This window comes from Physeter macrocephalus, chromosome 4, assembly GCF_002837175.3.
Source record: "Physeter macrocephalus isolate SW-GA chromosome 4, ASM283717v5, whole genome shotgun sequence".
In the NCBI taxonomy this organism is placed as follows: Eukaryota; Metazoa; Chordata; class Mammalia; order Artiodactyla; family Physeteridae; genus Physeter; species Physeter macrocephalus.
In genome coordinates, this window is record NC_041217.1 from 75744048 (window position 1) to 75761778 (window position 17731).

Consider the following 17731-nt stretch of genomic DNA (forward strand, 5'->3'; position numbering starts at 1 on the left):
GTGTGTGTGTGTGTGTGTGTGCGTGTGCATGTGTGTGTGTGTGTGTGTGTGTGTTTGTGTGTGTGTGTGTGTGTGTGTATTGGATTAAGTGGTAAGATCTTTTCCTTGGGCCTCCCACCCCCACCACCTGGTTGGTTGTGTGTGTGTGTGTGTGTGTGTGTGTGTGTGTGTGTGTATTAAGCGGTAAGATCTTTTCCTTGGGCCTCCCACCCCCACCACCTGGTTGGTTGTGTGTGTGTGTGTGTGTGTGTGTGTGTGTGTGTGTGTGTGTATTAAGCGGTAAGATCTTTTCCTTGGGCCTCCCACCCCCACCACCTGGTTGGTTGTGTGTGTGTGTGTGTGTGTGTGTGTGTGTGTGTGTGTGTGTATTAAGCGGTAAGATCTTTTCCTTGGGCCTCCCACCCCCACCACCTGGTTGGTTGTGTGTGTGTGTGTGTGTGTGTGTGTGTGTGTGTGTGTGTGTATTAAGCGGTAAGATCTTTTCCTTGGGCCTCCCACCCCCACCACCTGGTTGGTTGGGTGTGTGTGTGTGTGTGTGTGTGTGTGTGTATTGGATTAAGTGGTAAGATCTTTTCCATGGGCCTCCCACCCCCACCACCAGAACTTGCATGTAAACATACCTGTACCTGTGTCTATATCCTGCAGATGTTTCAATTTCTCTTCCTACTTTTCCACTGGACCCTTCACATGAGATATGTTTCATGCTCTCTGGAGAAGGATACACAAAAACACTTTAACTTACCCCCTCCCTAATTCCCTCCCCAGGCAAAAATACCCTGAGGGCCAATTTCCATTAATAAATTTCTTCTCAACCACTTCTGTTAGGTCTGTAAGGGGAGGCAGCAAGGAAGGCTGCACTACTTTAACATTCCCCCCACCCCCACCTCCTTTAAGAAGACAAAAAACCAAAAACAGCTTCCCAGGGAAGTCATCAGTGAGAGTCCAGGGAAGTGGCCCAATGATTCCAGTTTAATACTTGGCATTACTGCTCCCCTCAAACAGTCTCCAATGCTCATGAACAGGAAGACAATAGGATCTGGGTTTGGGGTAAAGCAGGGAATCTGGGTATTTTCTCACTTCCCCATTTTTTCCTCACCTTTCTTAGGCTCCTCCACTTCCTCTCCACTTTTCCAAAATTGTGTGTATTCTCCTTTAAGGGGCTGGGCATCTCTCCCGCCCTCTCCAGAGTCGACTGAAGTTTCCGAGGAGCCTTCTCTAGCTGGGCTGGACACACCTTTCAAAAGACCCCAAAGCGCGCTCCTTGCACCTCAAATGCTCCTTTCCCTTGAATCTTCCTCCTGCCCCTCTCCCTGACTTCCCTCCTCCCATCTACAAGATTCAGCCTCTCCCCAAGGGGCTTGAGCATCCTCGAGGTTTCCCACCCTTGACCGCTCCATCCCCGGATGGAGCCAGAGAAATGTGGTGGGGGGGCCGGGGCCAGAGTTTCAACGTCGCCCCCCAGAAGGAGGAGCCAGAGATAGGGGTAAGGAGAGGAAACGGGCTTGCGTGACGGGGGTGTTGGCAAGAGGGTGTGAATGGGGATGGTGTGGAGAAAGAGGGAAGAAAAGGATCTAGAGGAGGAGGAGGGTGTGTCTCATATCAACCTCAGTTGATGGAGATTGGTCTCTTTTGCAGTCTCAAGTTCATTGTCTCATTATCCATTAACCAGCCCCTCCCTTAACTATCTGCCAACCCCCACCCCTGCCCGCCCCCGCTGAGCTCCCCACAGCCACTGATCTCAGTTTCTCCTGAGTGTCTGAGTGTAGGCCTCCAGAGGTGGTTGCTGAAGTAACCCCAGACCCCAGGATTGGAGAGGCCTAGGGATTAACCCTACACCCTTCGCAGCTCTCTGGACCAAAGTCTGTCCAGGGGAGTGGGATGCCAGAGTCCAGGAGTCATCAGCTTGGCAGCTGCCTGGCCTCTGGATGCCTCCCAGGTAATAATGCCCTTCCAATACTTCTGATCTCCAAAGACTCCTCCAAATTTCATGCTCCTCAGACCTTGTTTCAAACCTCACCAAAGGTACCTCTGTACTCCTCTCTTGGCTCAAAGTGCTTCTGCCTGAGGTTTGCTCTCTTCTCTGTCCAGGGCTGGCTGGGAGCTTGGACCTTGATGGTCCCTCTGTTTTCTTGACGCTGTTACTTCTTTTCTCATTTACTTATTCAATAAATATTTGAGTGCCTACTATGTGCCAGGCACTTTCTAGGCTCTAGAGTAAAAGAATATAAATTCTGTCCTCCTAAGCTTTCATTCTAGTGGGGTTAGGGGAGGATCTTAATCTTCCCTCATTAGATCCTCCTGTCCGAGAGGAGTGGGTGTATACAAGTGTGGGCAGCACTGGGAACTGTCATAACCTGGCTTCCCTTCTTGCCCTGCAGGGGAGCAGATCCTAGCATGGGCCCCAGGGGTGAGGAAAGGGCTGGAACCTGAACTGCCTGGAACCCTGATCTGCAGCAACCTGAGGGTCACCTTCCAGCCCTGCGGATGGCAGCGGAGTCAGGTGAGAAGTTTAGGGCAGTGCAAAGGACAACTAGTGGGAAGTGGGTAGGGGAGTCTAGAAGATGTAGACAAACATTACAGGAAGTGAGAAAGTGAGAGTTATGCTTAAGGGCTGTCTTCTGAGAGTATCAGGGATTGTCCATGGGGATCATCTCTAGGGAGGTTAGGGCTGCCAAGGTAGGACAAAGAATGAGACGTCAGATGTCTTTAGCATCAGTTCATGTGCTTCCTCTAGGAGACTCCCCTGAGCAGTGAGTATGATTTTTCCCTGGCCAACATTGGGCGATTAGAGGCTGGTAAGTGTGGGAGTTTGGTGAAGGGGCTCACTGGCGGTGTCGGAACCCCTCCTCATCCTTCCTTTATTTTCAGACAACAGCCTGAGTGGATGGAGTGGGATGGGCTGGAAGAGTTCCTCCTAGAGGGACCCTGATCCATGGCTATACCGCTCTCTAACTCTTGACTTCAGTGAATGGCCTGTCCCGAGTCCAGCTCCTCCGACCCGGGTCCCTGCTTAAATTTATCCCTGAGGAGATTCTGATTCATGGCCAAGACTTCCGGCTACTCAGAGTTGGTTTCGAGGCTGGAGGACTAGAGCCACAGGCATTTCAGGTAAGAGGCCTCCAGCCCAAGGACCCCTCTTCCCCTTAGAACCTTGGCATCCTTTCCCTGGAAACTCCCAATAGTCCCCTGTCTCCCAAGATCCCGCTCATCATTCTCTCTGCTTCTCTCCTCAAGGAGTGACTAAAATGATAGTATAGTGAGAGTAAAGGCCCGAATTCTAGCCCAGCTCTGCCAATTATCAGGAGTATAACTGCGGACAAGTTTCTTCCTTTGAAAAACAGGGAGGGTTGCATAAGATTATCCCCAAGATTCCTCCCAGAATTACCATTCTGTCATTCTGTGGTCCTAAACGTGTTACCCTGACTCCAGTCCCCATGACCTGTGGAAGCTCCCTTCGTTGGGGATTGCCTTCGCTTTTCTTCTCTATTGGCAGCAAAGACAGTGGAGCAACACATGAGCCCTATTTCCTTCTTTTCACTTCAGTCTGAGACAAAGGATGGGATGTCCTTTCTTCTACAGGTGACCATGGCCATTGTCCAAGCCAGAGCTCAGAACAGTCAAGCCCAACAGTATGCAGGCATAACCCTGAGCAAGGCTGGTGAGTGTGGAGGCTTTAGGGTAAGGAAAGGGTAAAGAGTCTGAAAAAGCAGAAGCTGGCTTCTGCTGAGACAAAAGAGCTGAGTGGCTCTGGTTCCTCTTCCTCCTCCTCTGTGCCTCCCTCCTGCCCTAGGCCATAGTTCTGGTTCCAGAAAACCACCTATTCCCCTCTTGGAGACATCAGAAGACTGGGAGATTGAGCGGAAAAAGCAGGGGGCCAGGGGCTGGAGGGTCAGCACTGTCAACGAGAGGTTCGACGTAGCCACCAGGTGATCCCCCAGTCCATCCAACCCCTGCTGCCCCCTCAATCTTCCCACACTTCTCTGATCCTCTAAAACTAGGACTTCCCACAAACTCCAGCCTCCTAGGACATCCACAAAGCTACCCCCTTTAACTCCTAGATCTCTAAACTTGAGATCCCTTGGAATGATCCCCTACTAAGCAGCTTCCTTGTAATAACAGGTTTGCATTATAATGAGGTCACTGAGCCAAGCTGTGACATAACTCTCAATTTCACAGCCTCCCCCGTTACTTCTGGGTCCCTAACCGAACTCTGGACAGTGAGGTCAGGAGAGCATTTGGCCACTTCCGTCAGGGCCGTGGACCGGTCAGTGTGAGGGTGAGGGTAACGGTTGGGAATTAGAGGGTCATGGGAGGTTATGGGTCATTGTGGAGGGAGGGGATCCCTGTGAGGTCAGTGTGGGGGCAAGGGTAGGGTGGGGCTAGGAGTTTCTCCCTCAGTGATCCTTCTCTCATCCACATGAAGCGCCTGTCCTGGCATCACCCTGGGGGTAGTGATCTTCTCCGCTGTGGCGGCTTCTATACAGCCAGTGACCCCAACAAGGAGGATATCAGGTGAGGGGATGTTTGATGAGAAGAATCAAGCGTTAGATATTCAGGGCAGACACCTTCTCTTACTTTCTGACTCTCTCCCCTCCAGAGTAGTGGAGTCGATGCTCCAGGCTGGGCATTCAGACGTTGTCCTGGTAGACACTATGGATGAGCTCCCCAGTCTTGCAGATGTCCAACTTGCCCACCTGAGGCTGAGGGCCCTCTGCCTGCCTGGTGAGATAAACTTTGACCCCTTAACCCATCTCTAGGTCTGCTGACCCTAACCTCGTTTACCCTTTTGCCTGCTATGGATGAGTACCCCTTCAATCCAATGATTCTTAGTTTTCTACTCAACTCCCATCTCCCACAGACTCACTGATTTCCTGTCTTCTTGACTCCAAGATATTCTTTTTTTTAAACAGCTTTATTGAGATATAATTTAAGTACCATAAAATTCACCCTTCACCCATCTTAAGTGGACAATTCAATGCATTTCATTGTATTTACAATGTTGTACAACCATCACCACAACTTAATTGTAGAAACCTCATAGCCATTTATAGTTACTTCTGTTTCCTATCCCCAGACCTAAGCAACCACTACCCAACTTATGATTAACCCTTCTTAATTCTGGATCCTGAACCCCCAGTTCTCCTGATCTCTTTGCCCTTCTGACTCCTCTACTCTCTCTCAGATTCATCTGTGGCTGAGGATAAATGGCTCTCAGCTCTGGATGGAACACGATGGTTGGACTATGTCAGGTACTCCCTCTGACTCCTAAATGGTCTTCCATTAACTCTTCTCCTTGATTCCCCAAGAAGACTGTTATTTGTTGCTCCTTAGAAGGAGAGGGGGCAGGAATTAGGAGTCTGTCTCTATTGTATCCCATGACCCATCATTTCCTTCCTCCAGGCTTGTTGTTCTCCCCTTCTCTTCCTCACCCACCCCCTCTAGGTCTTGTCTTCGAAAGGCCAGTGACATCTCAGTCTTAGTGACATCCAGGGTTCGCTCTGTAGTACTTCAAGGTGAGTTTCTTGGGCCAACCCACTCCATTCCTCGTCTTTTTTCTTTACTCACCTGACTGGATTCTGCTCAGGGAGGGAGACCTATAAAGCTTCCTTGTCCCCTCCCAGTGCTAGCATCCTCTTGTTTTGCTAGGAACTACCCATCAGCTCTAACTCATCCTTCAGTGCTACCTCTGCCTCCCCACTAAGCTTGTGGTCCCTAACAGAGGGGTTCTCAGCCCTCTGTTCCTGTCCTTCCATCAGTGGATGGGGATTGGGGTTGGGGTGGGAAGGAAAATGTGGAAGCTGGTTGGACATTTATGATTCTGCTTCCTACGTGTGAAGCTGGGTATTTCTATCTCGGGGGAGTGTATGAAGTGAATCACTCAAAGTCTTTGTTTTCTCTTCACTTTTATGTGCCCTCTCAATCCTACCTACCCCAAACTTTCCCCCTCTGTGCTGCTCACTTCCTCTTGCCATGTTTCTTTTTCTCACTCTCTTCTGCCCTAGTTTCTTGGCCTTCCTTCTTTGTCCCTTATCCCACTTTATCACCCAGAGCGCGGTGATCGTGATTTCAATGGCCTCCTCTCTTCACTCGTCCAGCTGCTTTCAGCCCCTGAAGCCCGAACACTGCTTGGCTTCCAATCACTAGTGCAGCGAGAGTGGGTGGCAGCTGGACATCCTTTCCTGACCCGACTTGGGGGAACTGGGGCCAGTGAAGAGGTGAGAATGTTTGGGGAGGGTACTGGGAGAGTATTATTAAGAAGTACGGGGATGAGAAAATTAAATAGTAAAATCCATCGGAGGTGAATTAGGTCCAAAGGGTTCTGAGGTTGGGCTAAGCTTGAAGGGAGACCCAGATGAGTGAGGGACCACACCCCCCTACCTCAACTGAGATTTCCACTCCCTGACCTCCTTAGTGACCTCTGTTCCTGTGCCCCTCATCCCGTTATTTGGTCATCCTCCCCATTTAGGTCCCCATAACCCCTTCCAACCTCTTAATTTCCCTCTTCTCAGGCCCCAGTGTTTCTCCTCTTCCTTGATTGCGTCTGGCAGCTCCTCCAGCAGTCTCCAGCTGAGTTTGAATTCTCTGAGTTCTTCCTTCTTGCTCTTCATGACAGTGTCAGGGTTCCTGACACCCTTACATTCTTGAGAGACACTCCCTGGGAGCGTGGAAAGCAGAGTGGACAGGTCAGTGACTTCCATTTTTGACTTGTCATTTTTTTCCCCCATTAAGAAGAACTCTCTGGGAGTTCCCTGGTGGGCTACTGGTTAGGATTTGGGGCTTTCACTCCCGTGGCCCAGGTTCAATCCCTGGCTGGGGAACTGAGATCCCGCAAGCTGTGCAGTGCGGCCCCAAAAAACAAAAAAACCCACTACTCTCTGAAGTTTAGTCTTGATTATGAAAAGTGAGGTCTGTGGATGGGAAAGGGGGAGGTTGGTGCTCACTTTCAGGACTGGACTTTCACCCTATATCTGATTCTTAAGAGATGAGAATTTCATGATTTCTCTCTAGACTTGCGAGAAGGATTATATATTTTTGTTTGTTTAACCACCCTTTTCTTGTTTCCTCTATCCAGTTCAACACCTATACACAAGTCTATACTGCAGGGTACTCCCAGCCCCCAGCTGGGAACTCTGTTAACCCACAGCTATCTGTCTGGGACTGGGACTTACGCTACAGCAAGGAACAGATTCTACAATTCCATAATCTTGGCTATGACCCAGAACACTGCCCAGATTCCTGGCTGCCTAGACAGCAGGTGAGGTGTCTAAAGTTCCTAAATTCTTCTCTCTCACAGGCTCATCCTACTAGATGAGAAGTGAAAAGACACAGTGTCTGAGTTCCTCACTCCTCTTCTGTTAGCTGTCATTTATAGTCCCTGACTGTCCCCAGGAAGACAGAAATCCTAAAGTTAACATAAGGCATCTTTTTTGTCAAAAATCAACTTTAATCAGTCCTGAGGCCTAGTCTGAAGGCTAATAAGGAGAGCAGATAGAGTTCTCAGGGGGAGGCTTGTAGTTTGATCACACGTGCAGTGTTGAGTGGGTGGCAGCTGGACATTCCTTCCTGACCCAGTTTGGGGAAGCTGGGGTCATCAGTTTTCTAGGTTGCCAGTTGATTTCCCTTTCTTCCTTAGCCAAGCTTCATGGTTCCTGGGCCCCCCAGTTCTGTGCATCTATTTTGTCAAAAATCAACTTTAATCAGTCCTGAGGCCTAGTCTGAAGGCTAATAAGGAGAGCAGATAAAGAGTTCTCAGGGGGAGGCTTGTAGTTTGATCACACGTGCAGTGTTGAGTGGTTGGCAGCTGGACATTCCTTCCTGACCCAGTTTGGGGAAGCTGGGGTCATCAGTTTTCTAGGTTGCCAGTTGATTTCCCTTTCTTCCTTAGCCAAGCTTCATGGTTCCTGGGCCCCCCAGTTCTGTGTGGCTCTTCTCTAGAGGGGCCCTGACCCCCCTGAATCAGCTCTGTCCTTGGCGGGACAGTCCCTCCCTGCTGGCAGTCTCTTCTCGTTGGCTCCCTCGACCTGCTATCTCCTCTGAAAGCCTGGCTGATCAGGAGTGGGGGCTCCCCTCACATTGGGGAGCTTGCCCTTTACCCCCGGGGCTGCTGCTGCCTGGATATCTGGGACCCCAAATCAGGCTCTGGAGACGCTGCTACCTGAGGGGAAGGCCTGAGGTCCAGGTGAGAAGGAAAAACAGGGACTGGGACTGGGAGAAGGGGCCTGACTGCTGAACCAGAAGTTCTAGGAGAAACCAGATGTTTCCAGGAGCTGGAAAGGGAAAGGGCTGGGGGTCTGGGAAGTGAGGTACCATTCTTGTTGGTATCAAAGTGGATAGGTCTGGGAGTGTGGGGAAACTGCTTGCGACTAATATCAAGTGGAAACTAGGGCATAGTTGTAGGGGGAAAGAGAATTAAGGATGCCAGGAGCAGAGAGCTACAGCTAAAATAATATTCCTCTTTGCCTCTCTTCACCCCCTCCCCAGATGGGACTCTCAGCTCCCACGATCTCTGGCCTTCAGGCTGAGCTAGCCCATCTTCAGGAGTTATTAAGGAAATGGACACCAAGAATATCTCCTGAGGATCACTCCAAGAAAAGAAATCCAAATACCGTTCTCTCCCAGTCCCGTTGAAATTGCTGGCTTTCTCATGGGCAGGGCAGAGGGTGGTCTGGGGTGAGGGAGAGTTTTGTCTAATCCTTCAATTTTTCTTACCTGGTCTTGCTGCCTCAGCTTTCATACACCAGCCCTTAAACAAGCTCACTGACTTGAGTTTCCATTGCAGATGGGTGGTGCTAACCTTATCCAACTCTTACCCTGCCCTGTTTGGTTTAAATAGTTTCTTGTGATTTGAAGAATTAAGAAACAAAAACAAACAAAAACAATCCAGAATATGATCGCATCTTTTTTTCAGGGCAATGCCATCCCTTTTGGATGGAAATTTTGGATACTGAGCTGGTAAATTGTGAGATCAGAGATACCATTTATCAGTGTCAACAAGATGGCCTACAGACCTCCTTCTCACTTCCTCTTGCTGCTCCTTTAATTCCGATTTCTACTTCTTCCTTTAGTTTTCTATGGGTATGGGAGACACCCTGTCTCTTCCAATTGTATATTTTTGTCGTGACATTTCTATTTAAGGAGTTCATTAAAGCACAATATTTATACACGCTGCTGGCATTGTTTCTTGTGTCTGAATAAAGGAACCTAGGTAAGAGAGTGGTGGTGGGGGTGGGCGAAGGGGGTGTGACCCAAGGGAGGAAGGTACCGACCATATTATTGCTAAGAAAATAAGGGGATGGGTCAGGGGAGGATCTGCAGAATTCACAGACAATTTGGGTTCTCTCTTCCGTGCAGATGGGGCAAAACACACCCAGACGTTGCTGGGCGTCAGGGTGCGCTCTGGACGTTGAGACACAGGACTCTGGGCTTCAGTGTCAACCACCCTTCAGCTTTGCTATCACTCCACCTCTGAGCCTCAGGTTCCCCTCACTCTCTATGCAATAACGCCTAGGCGAGCTCAGACCTTCCGCAATCCCCTCGCTGAAGAAAAACGAAATACCTCAAGCCCAGGCCGGGGCTGTGAGGCCCTATCTGTCCAAAGGCTGCGGGTCGGGGTGGACAGCTGCCTCCACGCCTTGCGTTGGGGGGTTCCTCAGCACTCCCTTCTCTGGGAAACGAAAGAAGGCTACAAAATACATGAAAAGTGAAGTTTTGTTCTCTCAGCTTTTGAATTGACATTTTCGGGAGCAGTGTGACCCTTTAACGTCTAGCACTGCCTTAGGAGTGTCTGAGCGTTTCCGTTGGCCTGCCCGCCCTGACAACTCCAAGACGCACTTCAAACACCGTCACCTCCGCCGATTCGAGTATCAGCGGCTCCTAAGATGGCCGCGGCCGCTTCCAGCTCCTCCCCTGCCTAGGGCCCGCCCACCGCCTTACGTCAGCTTTCGCGCCGGAGGTGGAAATTGTGACTGAGGTCAGGGGGCGGGATCGTTGTCTGGAGACGGCGGGAGCTCTTTCGCCATGGCGGCCGGGCCGATCTCCGAGCGGAACCAGGGTGACTGGAGGGGACAAGCCCGGAATGATCTCAGGGAGTTTGGGGGGCCCCGATTAGGGCCAACAGTGTTTCCTCCGGGGCGGGAGATTGGGCAATTCCGAAGGGTGCCAGACCTGCTCAGATGCCTGCTGGGGACGGGATGGACGGGTGCAGGCTGAGGCCTGTAGGTGTGATGCTATGTCCAATCCCCTGCTGCCTTCCCACTCAAAAAAAAAAAAAGGAAAAAGAAAAATTACGAAGTGAATTTGCACTAGAACTCCAAGTTAGACTTAAGAAGGTTATCTATTTTCTGGAAAGGAGGAGGTGTAAGGGCTTAAGCTAACGTCGTTTTTTTTTTTTCTCTCTTTCCCTCTTTGCCCTTATACCCTGTCTCCACCCCCAAATCCCCCGCCTGGGTTCCATCTTCATGTTCCCGTCACCTCCCTATTTCCTCTCATCTCTGCCCTAACCTCCTAATCCTGTCCTCCAGATGCCACTGTGTATGTGGGGGGCCTTGATGAGAAGGTTAGCGAACCACTGCTGTGGGAGCTATTTCTCCAGGCAGGGCCAGTAGTCAACACCCACATGCCAAAGGATAGAGTCACTGGTCAGCACCAAGGTGAGTACATGGCAAGAATTGCAGTTATGTTTTGAGGGGCAGGCTGCTCCAGGAGGCCCCTAGCAGTATTCATAACTGTTTTCGAATGAACAAACTAAGGATTTTTTTCTCTTAAGCCTAACTCACAGTTTGTTTCTGGAACCATTCTCAGTTGAAGTGAGATTATTATTTCTTGTTCTTTGTGCTTCAGAAGGCAAATGAGTTATACCTCATTTTGAATCACTTGTTAACCTCTTCTTTCCACTCCCCCAGGCTATGGCTTTGTGGAATTCTTGAGTGAGGAAGATGCTGACTATGCCATTAAGATCATGAACATGATCAAACTCTATGGGAAACCAATACGGGTGAACAAGGCATCAGCTCACAACAAAAACCTGGATGTGGGGGCCAACATTTTCATTGGGAACCTGGACCCAGAGATCGATGAGAAGTTGCTTTATGATACTTTTAGCGCCTTTGGGGTCATCTTACAAACCCCCAAGATTATGCGGGACCCTGACACAGGCAACTCCAAAGGTTATGCCTTTATTAATTTTGCTTCATTTGATGCTTCGGATGCAGCGATTGAGGCCATGAATGGGCAGTACCTCTGTAACCGCCCAATCACCGTGTCCTATGCTTTCAAGAAGGACTCCAAGGGCGAGCGCCATGGCTCAGCCGCTGAACGACTTCTGGCAGCACAGAACCCACTCTCCCAGGCTGACCGCCCTCATCAGCTGTTTGCAGATGCACCCCCTCCACCCTCTGCTCCGAATCCTGTGGTATCATCACTGGGGTCTGGGCTTCCTCCACCAGGTAAAGCTTTTGATAAAAAATATGTTTGTCTTGGGTTGGGCGGCTGGCAGGTAGGGAGAAGGAAAAAGAACCTGGAAAGGGAAGGACATTGAGTCAGTAAGTGATAAGAAAGGGATTGAGGGGTGATTGTGGAGGGAAGCAAGTTGTTGAGTTTCTCCAGAAGGTGTTGTTTGAGTCATCTAGCATTGCTTCTGACTTTAGAGAGCTGGGAGGAGGGGGAAAGAGCTCATCCTTCCTGGAGAGGCCAGATTGGAACAGGCTCTCTAAAGGCACTCTCTTCTCACTGTCATTAACTCTTTTTACATTTTCTCTATAGGCATGCCTCCTCCTGGCTCCTTTCCACCCCCAGTACCGCCTCCTGGAGCCCTTCCACCTGGGATACCCCCAGCCATGCCCCCACCACCTATGCCTCCTGGAGCTGGAGGACATGGACCCCCATCAGCAGGAACCCCAGGGGCTGGACATCCTGGACATGGACACTCACATCCTCACCCATTCCCACCGGGTGGGATGCCCCATCCAGGTGGGTGTTCTTTCCTGGGAAGGAGAGGGATGAGCTTGGTAGAGGAGCTCTATCACCACTTATGCTGCTGCTCTTTGTCCTTCAGCAATAATAAGTAGTCCCAGAGTTCTCCTTTCTTTCAGACATTCTTTTGTAAAAGTAAATACAAGATACTTTCCTCTGTTTACTTTAACAACTACCACCCTGTCTTCATTTCTTATTTCAGTTTTACCAAAGAGTATAACTATACTTGCTATTTTTTGTTTCCTTAACTTTTACTTCTATTCTCTCCTCTGAATTCCACCCAAAAGCAGTGACCTAATTGCCAGGTCTAGGAGACACTTCTGCTCCTTATCTGGTTTGACCTTTGCTATACTTGAAACTGGCCATGTCCTCCTGTTTGAAAATCTTGTCTCTCTTGATTTTTCTGGATTCTCCATCTATCTCTCTGAATCCTCAATCTCATCCACCTTAATAGGCTCCTTTTTCTCTGCTTGTACCTAGGTTTTTGTGTTTGGCTCTCTTTTCTGCATAGTTCCATTATTTGTACACTGATGCCTCCTAGATCTGTATCTCTGTTCCATGGTTATTAACATTCCATACCCTTAATCTTGCTGTTTAATGGACAGCTCCATTCTTCTGCCCTTCCCCTTCAAACTTATTCTTTCTCTAGTTTTCTTTGTTTTCAGGTGCTTGATTCAGAAATCTAGGAGTTATGTTTGACTATTCCCTGTCACGCCACTCTTAATACCAAGTCTTATTTATATCTGGCATCGACCTCCACTACCATTGCCCTAGTTCAGGCTCTCATATCCTCATTGTTTCACACCTAATTTATTGTAGTAATATCCTGACACTTTGACTCTAATTATCTCTACCTTTCATCGACTTCCACAGAGTAATTTTTCTAAAATACAGATGTTCACACACCCTTGCTCAAAATTCTTCTGTTGCTCCCTTTTATTTACAGAGTGAAACCCAAACTCACTACCATAGCATTCTAGGCTTTTCACCATCTGGCTCCTGCCCCTTACTCCTATGACTGCACGCTGCTCCTGATTACTGAGTTACTGGTTTTCCTTTCACATACTATGCTGTTGATCATGCACGTGCTTTGCACATGCTAATCTTTTCTGCCTGGAATGTTCTGTTCCCATTCTGCTGTCCACCTGAAAAATTCCTATTCATCCTTTAGAATTAGATCTTCGCTCAGACAGCATCTCTGTTACCTTCCCAAATCCTACTCCTAATCACACCATTTGTTATGTACTGTTGCAGCACTATTACAGTGTCTAAATCTTGGAAGGAGCAAGTGAGCTGCAGGGGGCAGGGAGTTGATTGGGTAGTTGGTTGGTTTGTTCTCTTGGAATGGAGTCAAGGATAAGGGCGCTTTTTACCAGCCTTATTGTCCATGCTCTTCTTCCTGATGTCACTTGCTTCTCCGTTTTCTTCTCTTCCTGTCTCGTTTTCTTTGCCCTCTTGTCTAACTTCCTTTTGTCTCCTTTCTCCTTGTGTCTGTTTTGTTCTCATAGGGATGTCTCAGATGCAGCTGGCCCACCATGGCCCTCATGGCTTAGGACACCCCCATGCTGGGCCCCCTGGCTCTGGGGGACAGCCACCACCCCGACCACCACCTGGAATGCCTCATCCTGGACCTCCTCCAATGGGCATGCCCCCCCGAGGGCCTCCATTCGGCTCTCCCATGGGTGAGTAGGCTCTAGCCACCTCCCTCATCCTCACGTGGCATTCTTGCAGCTTCTTTTGTCACACCTCTTATCCCCTGCATTTCCTTACTTTTCTTTCTTAGATTTCTTTTCACTGTCTCCTTGTCTGTCCTCTCTCTGCATTGTCCCAGTGTGAACTGTCTCCTGTTTCTTGTTTTTACTAAGTTTTCCTTTTCTTCCTGCAGGTCACCCAGGTCCTATGCCTCCGCATGGTATGCGTGGACCTCCTCCACTGATGCCCCCTCATGGATACACTGGCCCTCCACGACCTCCTCCCTACGGCTACCAGCGGGGGCCCCTCCCTCCACCCAGACCCACTCCGCGGCCTCCAGTTCCCCCTCGAGGCCCACTTCGAGGCCCTCTCCCTCAGTGATTTCTCATTGCCTTTCCTCCTGTTATAGCCTCCCAATATCTGTTCACTTCCTTGGACCAATCAGAGTTGCTGTAGCTCCCAGGGGCTAAGGCGCTAATCCCTCTCAGGCCTCCTTTTGTAAGTGTAATTTTTTTCACAGGAGGTTTTATTTTTTTCTGTGTTGGTCCTAAGTGTTTTGCAAATGCACAGAGAAAATAAAACTAAACTCCTTGTTTATTCTTCGTGGTGTTTAACTTGGCAAAATAACTTCTTTTTCTCTAAGAAGAGATGTATATTGGGAGAAGAATGGTAAGGTAGGAGTGAGGGTGTTTATTCCATGTTTTAAGGGCTTACTCTGTAATGTGCTGTTGCAGTTGCTGGACTGCTGTGTACTACAGCAGTTGTTTCCTTACATCAAGCTTATACATAAGATGGAGACCCAGTATCCATGGCATCTGTTATTGTGAGTATTAAGTGAGAACAGAAGTAAAGTTCCTGGAGATATGATGGCAAAAATATAAAGTAACATGCACAGAGCTATTCATTGTAGCACCATTTGTAATAACAGTAGATTGGAAACAACTCACGTATCCATCAGTAAGGGAATGGTGGAATAAACTGGTAAATCTATACAGCAGAGTACTGAGCAGCAGTAAAAAAGGAATGAGGGAGACTCTACATACTGTTTGGAGAGAGCTCCAGGATATGTTAAGTGAAGAAACTAACATGCAGAACAATGTATAGTGCGTTTCCTTATCTAAGGGGTGACACGTAATATATACATTTGTCTATATTTTTAAAATGGAAGGATAAACCAAAAACTAATGGAAGTTGTTACCACTGCGGGAAGGGAAGGGATGTGGAGGAAACTGGATTTCTCTGAGTGTACTATGTTAATGTGGTTTTCTTTGGAACCATATAAATGTCTTAAATGATTGCAAAACAATTGAAATGGGACAGTAGGAACTCAGTAAGCCGTCATTTTCTTTCATTCTTCATACCACCAGGTATCTTGGGTAAGGGATTTGTATCTTATTCCTTTTTTTCCCTCATTCTCAGTCCTTCCAGACCTGATTTCCATCATATTTAAATCTGTGCTCAGACTTGCAGTAACTAGAGCAGTAACTAGACCAAATCCAATGGCCTATTCTGTTCTTTGCCACATTTAATCCTGTTATATCACCCCCTTCTCTGAAGCTCTTACGTAACCACGAACTAAACTCTAGGAAAGAAAAGGTGAGCCTAGCTCTCTTGTTCTCTTGCATCATTCTCATTCATGTAACATGGTACATACAAGGGTTCCGTGATGGTGGCCGCTGAAGATGCAAAGATGAGCAAGGCGGTTCTGCTGTCTGATCATTACCGAGGGGGTAGACTGACACATAGGAAACAAAATATTTTGGGGAGCATAAGGAAGGGTATCTAACCTGGCATGAAAGTCCACGAAAACTTCCTGGAAAAAAAGTGATACTTGAATATAATCTTAAAGGAAGGTTAGAAGCTTCTCAGACAAAGATGAAGGGAAGCTCATTCCAGATGGATGGGATGTTTCTGAGCAGAAGCGGAGATTGACGAGTAGCATGGTATATAATTCGCTAAAGCTAGCACTGTTCGGTGCTGGAGGCAGGATGAGGTCAGAGCCAGTTAGGGAGCTTCCAAAGATCAGTGCTTCTCAGCCCTTTTTCACATCAGGGCACAGAACCATTTCAAACAACACATTGAGGTAAAGAGAGGAGGGATCTTCAGGCTCAAGGCTATTGGCTTAAGAATTCTAGCTATCCCAGGATCTGCCTAGCAGTCCAAAGTGCTGAGGGAATTAATAACTGAGCATCATTGTCAAGGCACACTGGTTGGGAAGTTGCTATCCATGATGGGAAGCCACAGTAGGGATTTAAGCAACGGGATGACAAATTGGTGTTTTAGAACCACGGTTGCACTGTAGAAAGTAGATATGGGGGAGATGAAGACTGGGGGCAGTGTAACAAGTTAGGCATCTGGCAACAATTCAAGTGAGAGATGAGGGCTAAACGAGGGCTGTGACAGAAGTAGGGAAGAAAAGGGAGAGATGCAGTGGGGAGATATTTAAAAGGCAAATTAGGACTTGGTATTAGATTGGATACAGTGAATGAAGGGGAGGGTGGCATCAAGGATGAGAGTATGCAGCAGGAAGAATTAAGGGGGGCAGGATAAAAACGATAAGTTCAGTTTTGGATATGTCGACTTTGAGGTGTGTTGTGAGATGCAGGTTGGGTCGTCTAGTGGCTGTCTGATTCCATATGTCAAAAGCTTGGGGGAAGGACTTCTCTGGTGGTCCAGTGGTTAAGACTCCCCGCCTCCACTGTAGGGGACATGGGTTCAATCCCTGGTTGGGGAAGTAAGATCCTGTATGCTGCGTGGCGCAGCCAAAAAAAAACTTGGGGGAAGATTAGATGTGATATTTCACATCATGACTGGATGCCAGTCTTCTGAGTCATAATGGGACGAACTGACCTCTTAATTTCAGAGTTCTGCTGTATGTGGTTATAAGCTGAGGTCCCAGGAGCACTTGGAAGCCGGCACAGCACTGAAGCAGCCCCAGGTGGTGGGAGGCTTTTTTCAGTCTCTGTGTCCTTTCTGTCTTCAGGTTACCTATCAAATGAACGGACTCTTCTGAGATCTCACTTCCCCGACCAGGGATTGAACCTGGGCCACGGCAGTGGAAGCCCGGAATCCTAACCACTAGGCCACCAGGGAACTCCCCCTATGCGGTATTTTCTGCTGTTATCTGATATCGTGTTGATGAATTCACACCATCATAGAGTAAATTAGTGCCTCTGCTGAATTCCCTACTCTCTTTGGAGCCACTTTTTTTCTCAGGCATTCATTCTCAGAATCTCTGAGCTTTTCTTCATTCAGTGATTCTTGAGTGCCTCCTCTACTCACTGAGTTTGACTCCCCTAAACTCTCCTTTATCTCTCTGCCCTCTGGTTCTTTTAGACACTAGTACTCAGCAATTCTCTGAACAGAGCTAGTATTGCTTGTACACTTAGGTACTTCAGTTTGCACATCTGTTTGATTTTTAGTTTTTGCGCATCCTCTGACATTTTTTCCTAACTGCCCTCCCCCTATGCTTGAAATTTTAATATCACCAGTATGCTGTGTCTCTGCATAGGTACTATGGCCCTTTGGAAGGACATAAACATTGTAATATCTAAGATTCTCATCCCTGAACCAATTTTTGACTTCTTGTGGTGGGGGGCGGTGATACCACCCCCATTGAGAATGCGTGCTCCAGACGATGGGTCCTCAGTGTATTGTAGGTCATGGGACAGTCCTTTGAGAATGACAAAAGCTGTGGACCCTACCCAAGAAAAAATACATACATGCATATATATCCAATATCCTGAAGCAAAAATTCCAGAAGTTTCATGGATCCCGGTCTAAGTATCCCTGCACTAAACTGAATCCCTTAAGAACCTTTAATGAATCTCATTCTATTAATCTGTATCTCCCGAGAGTGTTGAAAGGTGCCTAACATATACAATAATTGTAAAAATAATAATGGCTAATATTTACTGAACTCTTACTATGTGCCAGGTACTGTACTAAGTGTTTTTATTTTTTTTTTATTTTATTTTATTTTTTTTTTTATTTTTTTTTGCGGTACGCGGGCCTCTCACTGTTGTGGCCTCTCCCCTTGCGGAGCACAGGCTCCCGACGCGCAGGCTCA

At 48.1% G+C, this 17731-nt stretch overlaps 2 protein-coding genes and 1 long non-coding RNA gene across 3 annotated transcripts; 2 read left to right on the forward strand and 1 right to left on the reverse strand.

Annotated features, from left to right (window-relative positions):
• Positions 1-1147: 1147 nt before the first annotated feature.
• On the reverse strand, positions 1148-9880 carry LOC114486184 (uncharacterized). The gene is made up of 3 exons (XR_003679506.1): positions 9557-9880; positions 6488-6655; positions 1148-1234 (listed from the first exon to the last, which is right to left on the reverse strand). It is a non-coding gene; the product is annotated as an uncharacterized lncRNA (long non-coding RNA).
• On the forward strand, positions 1224-9544 carry MTMR11 (myotubularin related protein 11). Its single transcript, XM_055084356.1, has 17 exons — positions 1224-1483; positions 1846-1936; positions 2379-2500; positions 2735-2795; positions 2966-3108; positions 3580-3658; positions 3791-3926; positions 4177-4264; positions 4424-4512; positions 4598-4722; positions 5183-5249; positions 5443-5513; positions 6049-6215; positions 6510-6683; positions 7073-7255; positions 7886-8179; positions 8482-9544. The coding sequence occupies exons 1-17, from the start codon at positions 1418-1420 to the stop codon at positions 8626-8628; spliced, it is 2103 nt and encodes a 700-aa protein (XP_054940331.1). The 5' UTR covers positions 1224-1417; the 3' UTR covers positions 8629-9544.
• Positions 9881-9958: 78 nt separating the features above from the next.
• Positions 9959-14259, forward strand: SF3B4 (splicing factor 3b subunit 4). The gene is made up of 6 exons (XM_007114420.4): positions 9959-10051; positions 10521-10649; positions 10902-11444; positions 11761-11967; positions 13479-13652; positions 13856-14259. Exons 1-6 carry the CDS (start codon positions 10018-10020, stop codon positions 14041-14043), a joined length of 1275 nt encoding a protein of 424 aa, XP_007114482.1. The 5' UTR covers positions 9959-10017; the 3' UTR covers positions 14044-14259.
• The last annotated feature ends 3472 nt before the right edge of the window (positions 14260-17731 follow it).

Coding starts and splice junctions, on each gene's coding strand:
- SF3B4 (XM_007114420.4), top strand. CDS start 10,018: ATGGCGGCCGGGCCGATCTCCGAGCGGAACCAGG. Junction 10,052..10,520: donor GATCTCCGAGCGGAACCAGG/GTGACTGGAGGG, acceptor CCTGTCCTCCAG/ATGCCACTGTGTATGTGGGG. Junction 11,968..13,478: donor GGGTGGGATGCCCCATCCAG/GTGGGTGTTCTT, acceptor TTGTTCTCATAG/GGATGTCTCAGATGCAGCTG.
- MTMR11 (XM_055084356.1), top strand. CDS start 1,418: ATGTGGTGGGGGGGCCGGGGCCAGAGTTTCAACGTCGCCCCCCAGAAG. Junction 3,927..4,176: donor AGGTTCGACGTAGCCACCAG/GTGATCCCCCAG, acceptor TCAATTTCACAG/CCTCCCCCGTTACTTCTGGG. Junction 8,180..8,481: donor GGGGAAGGCCTGAGGTCCAG/GTGAGAAGGAAA, acceptor CCCCCTCCCCAG/ATGGGACTCTCAGCTCCCAC.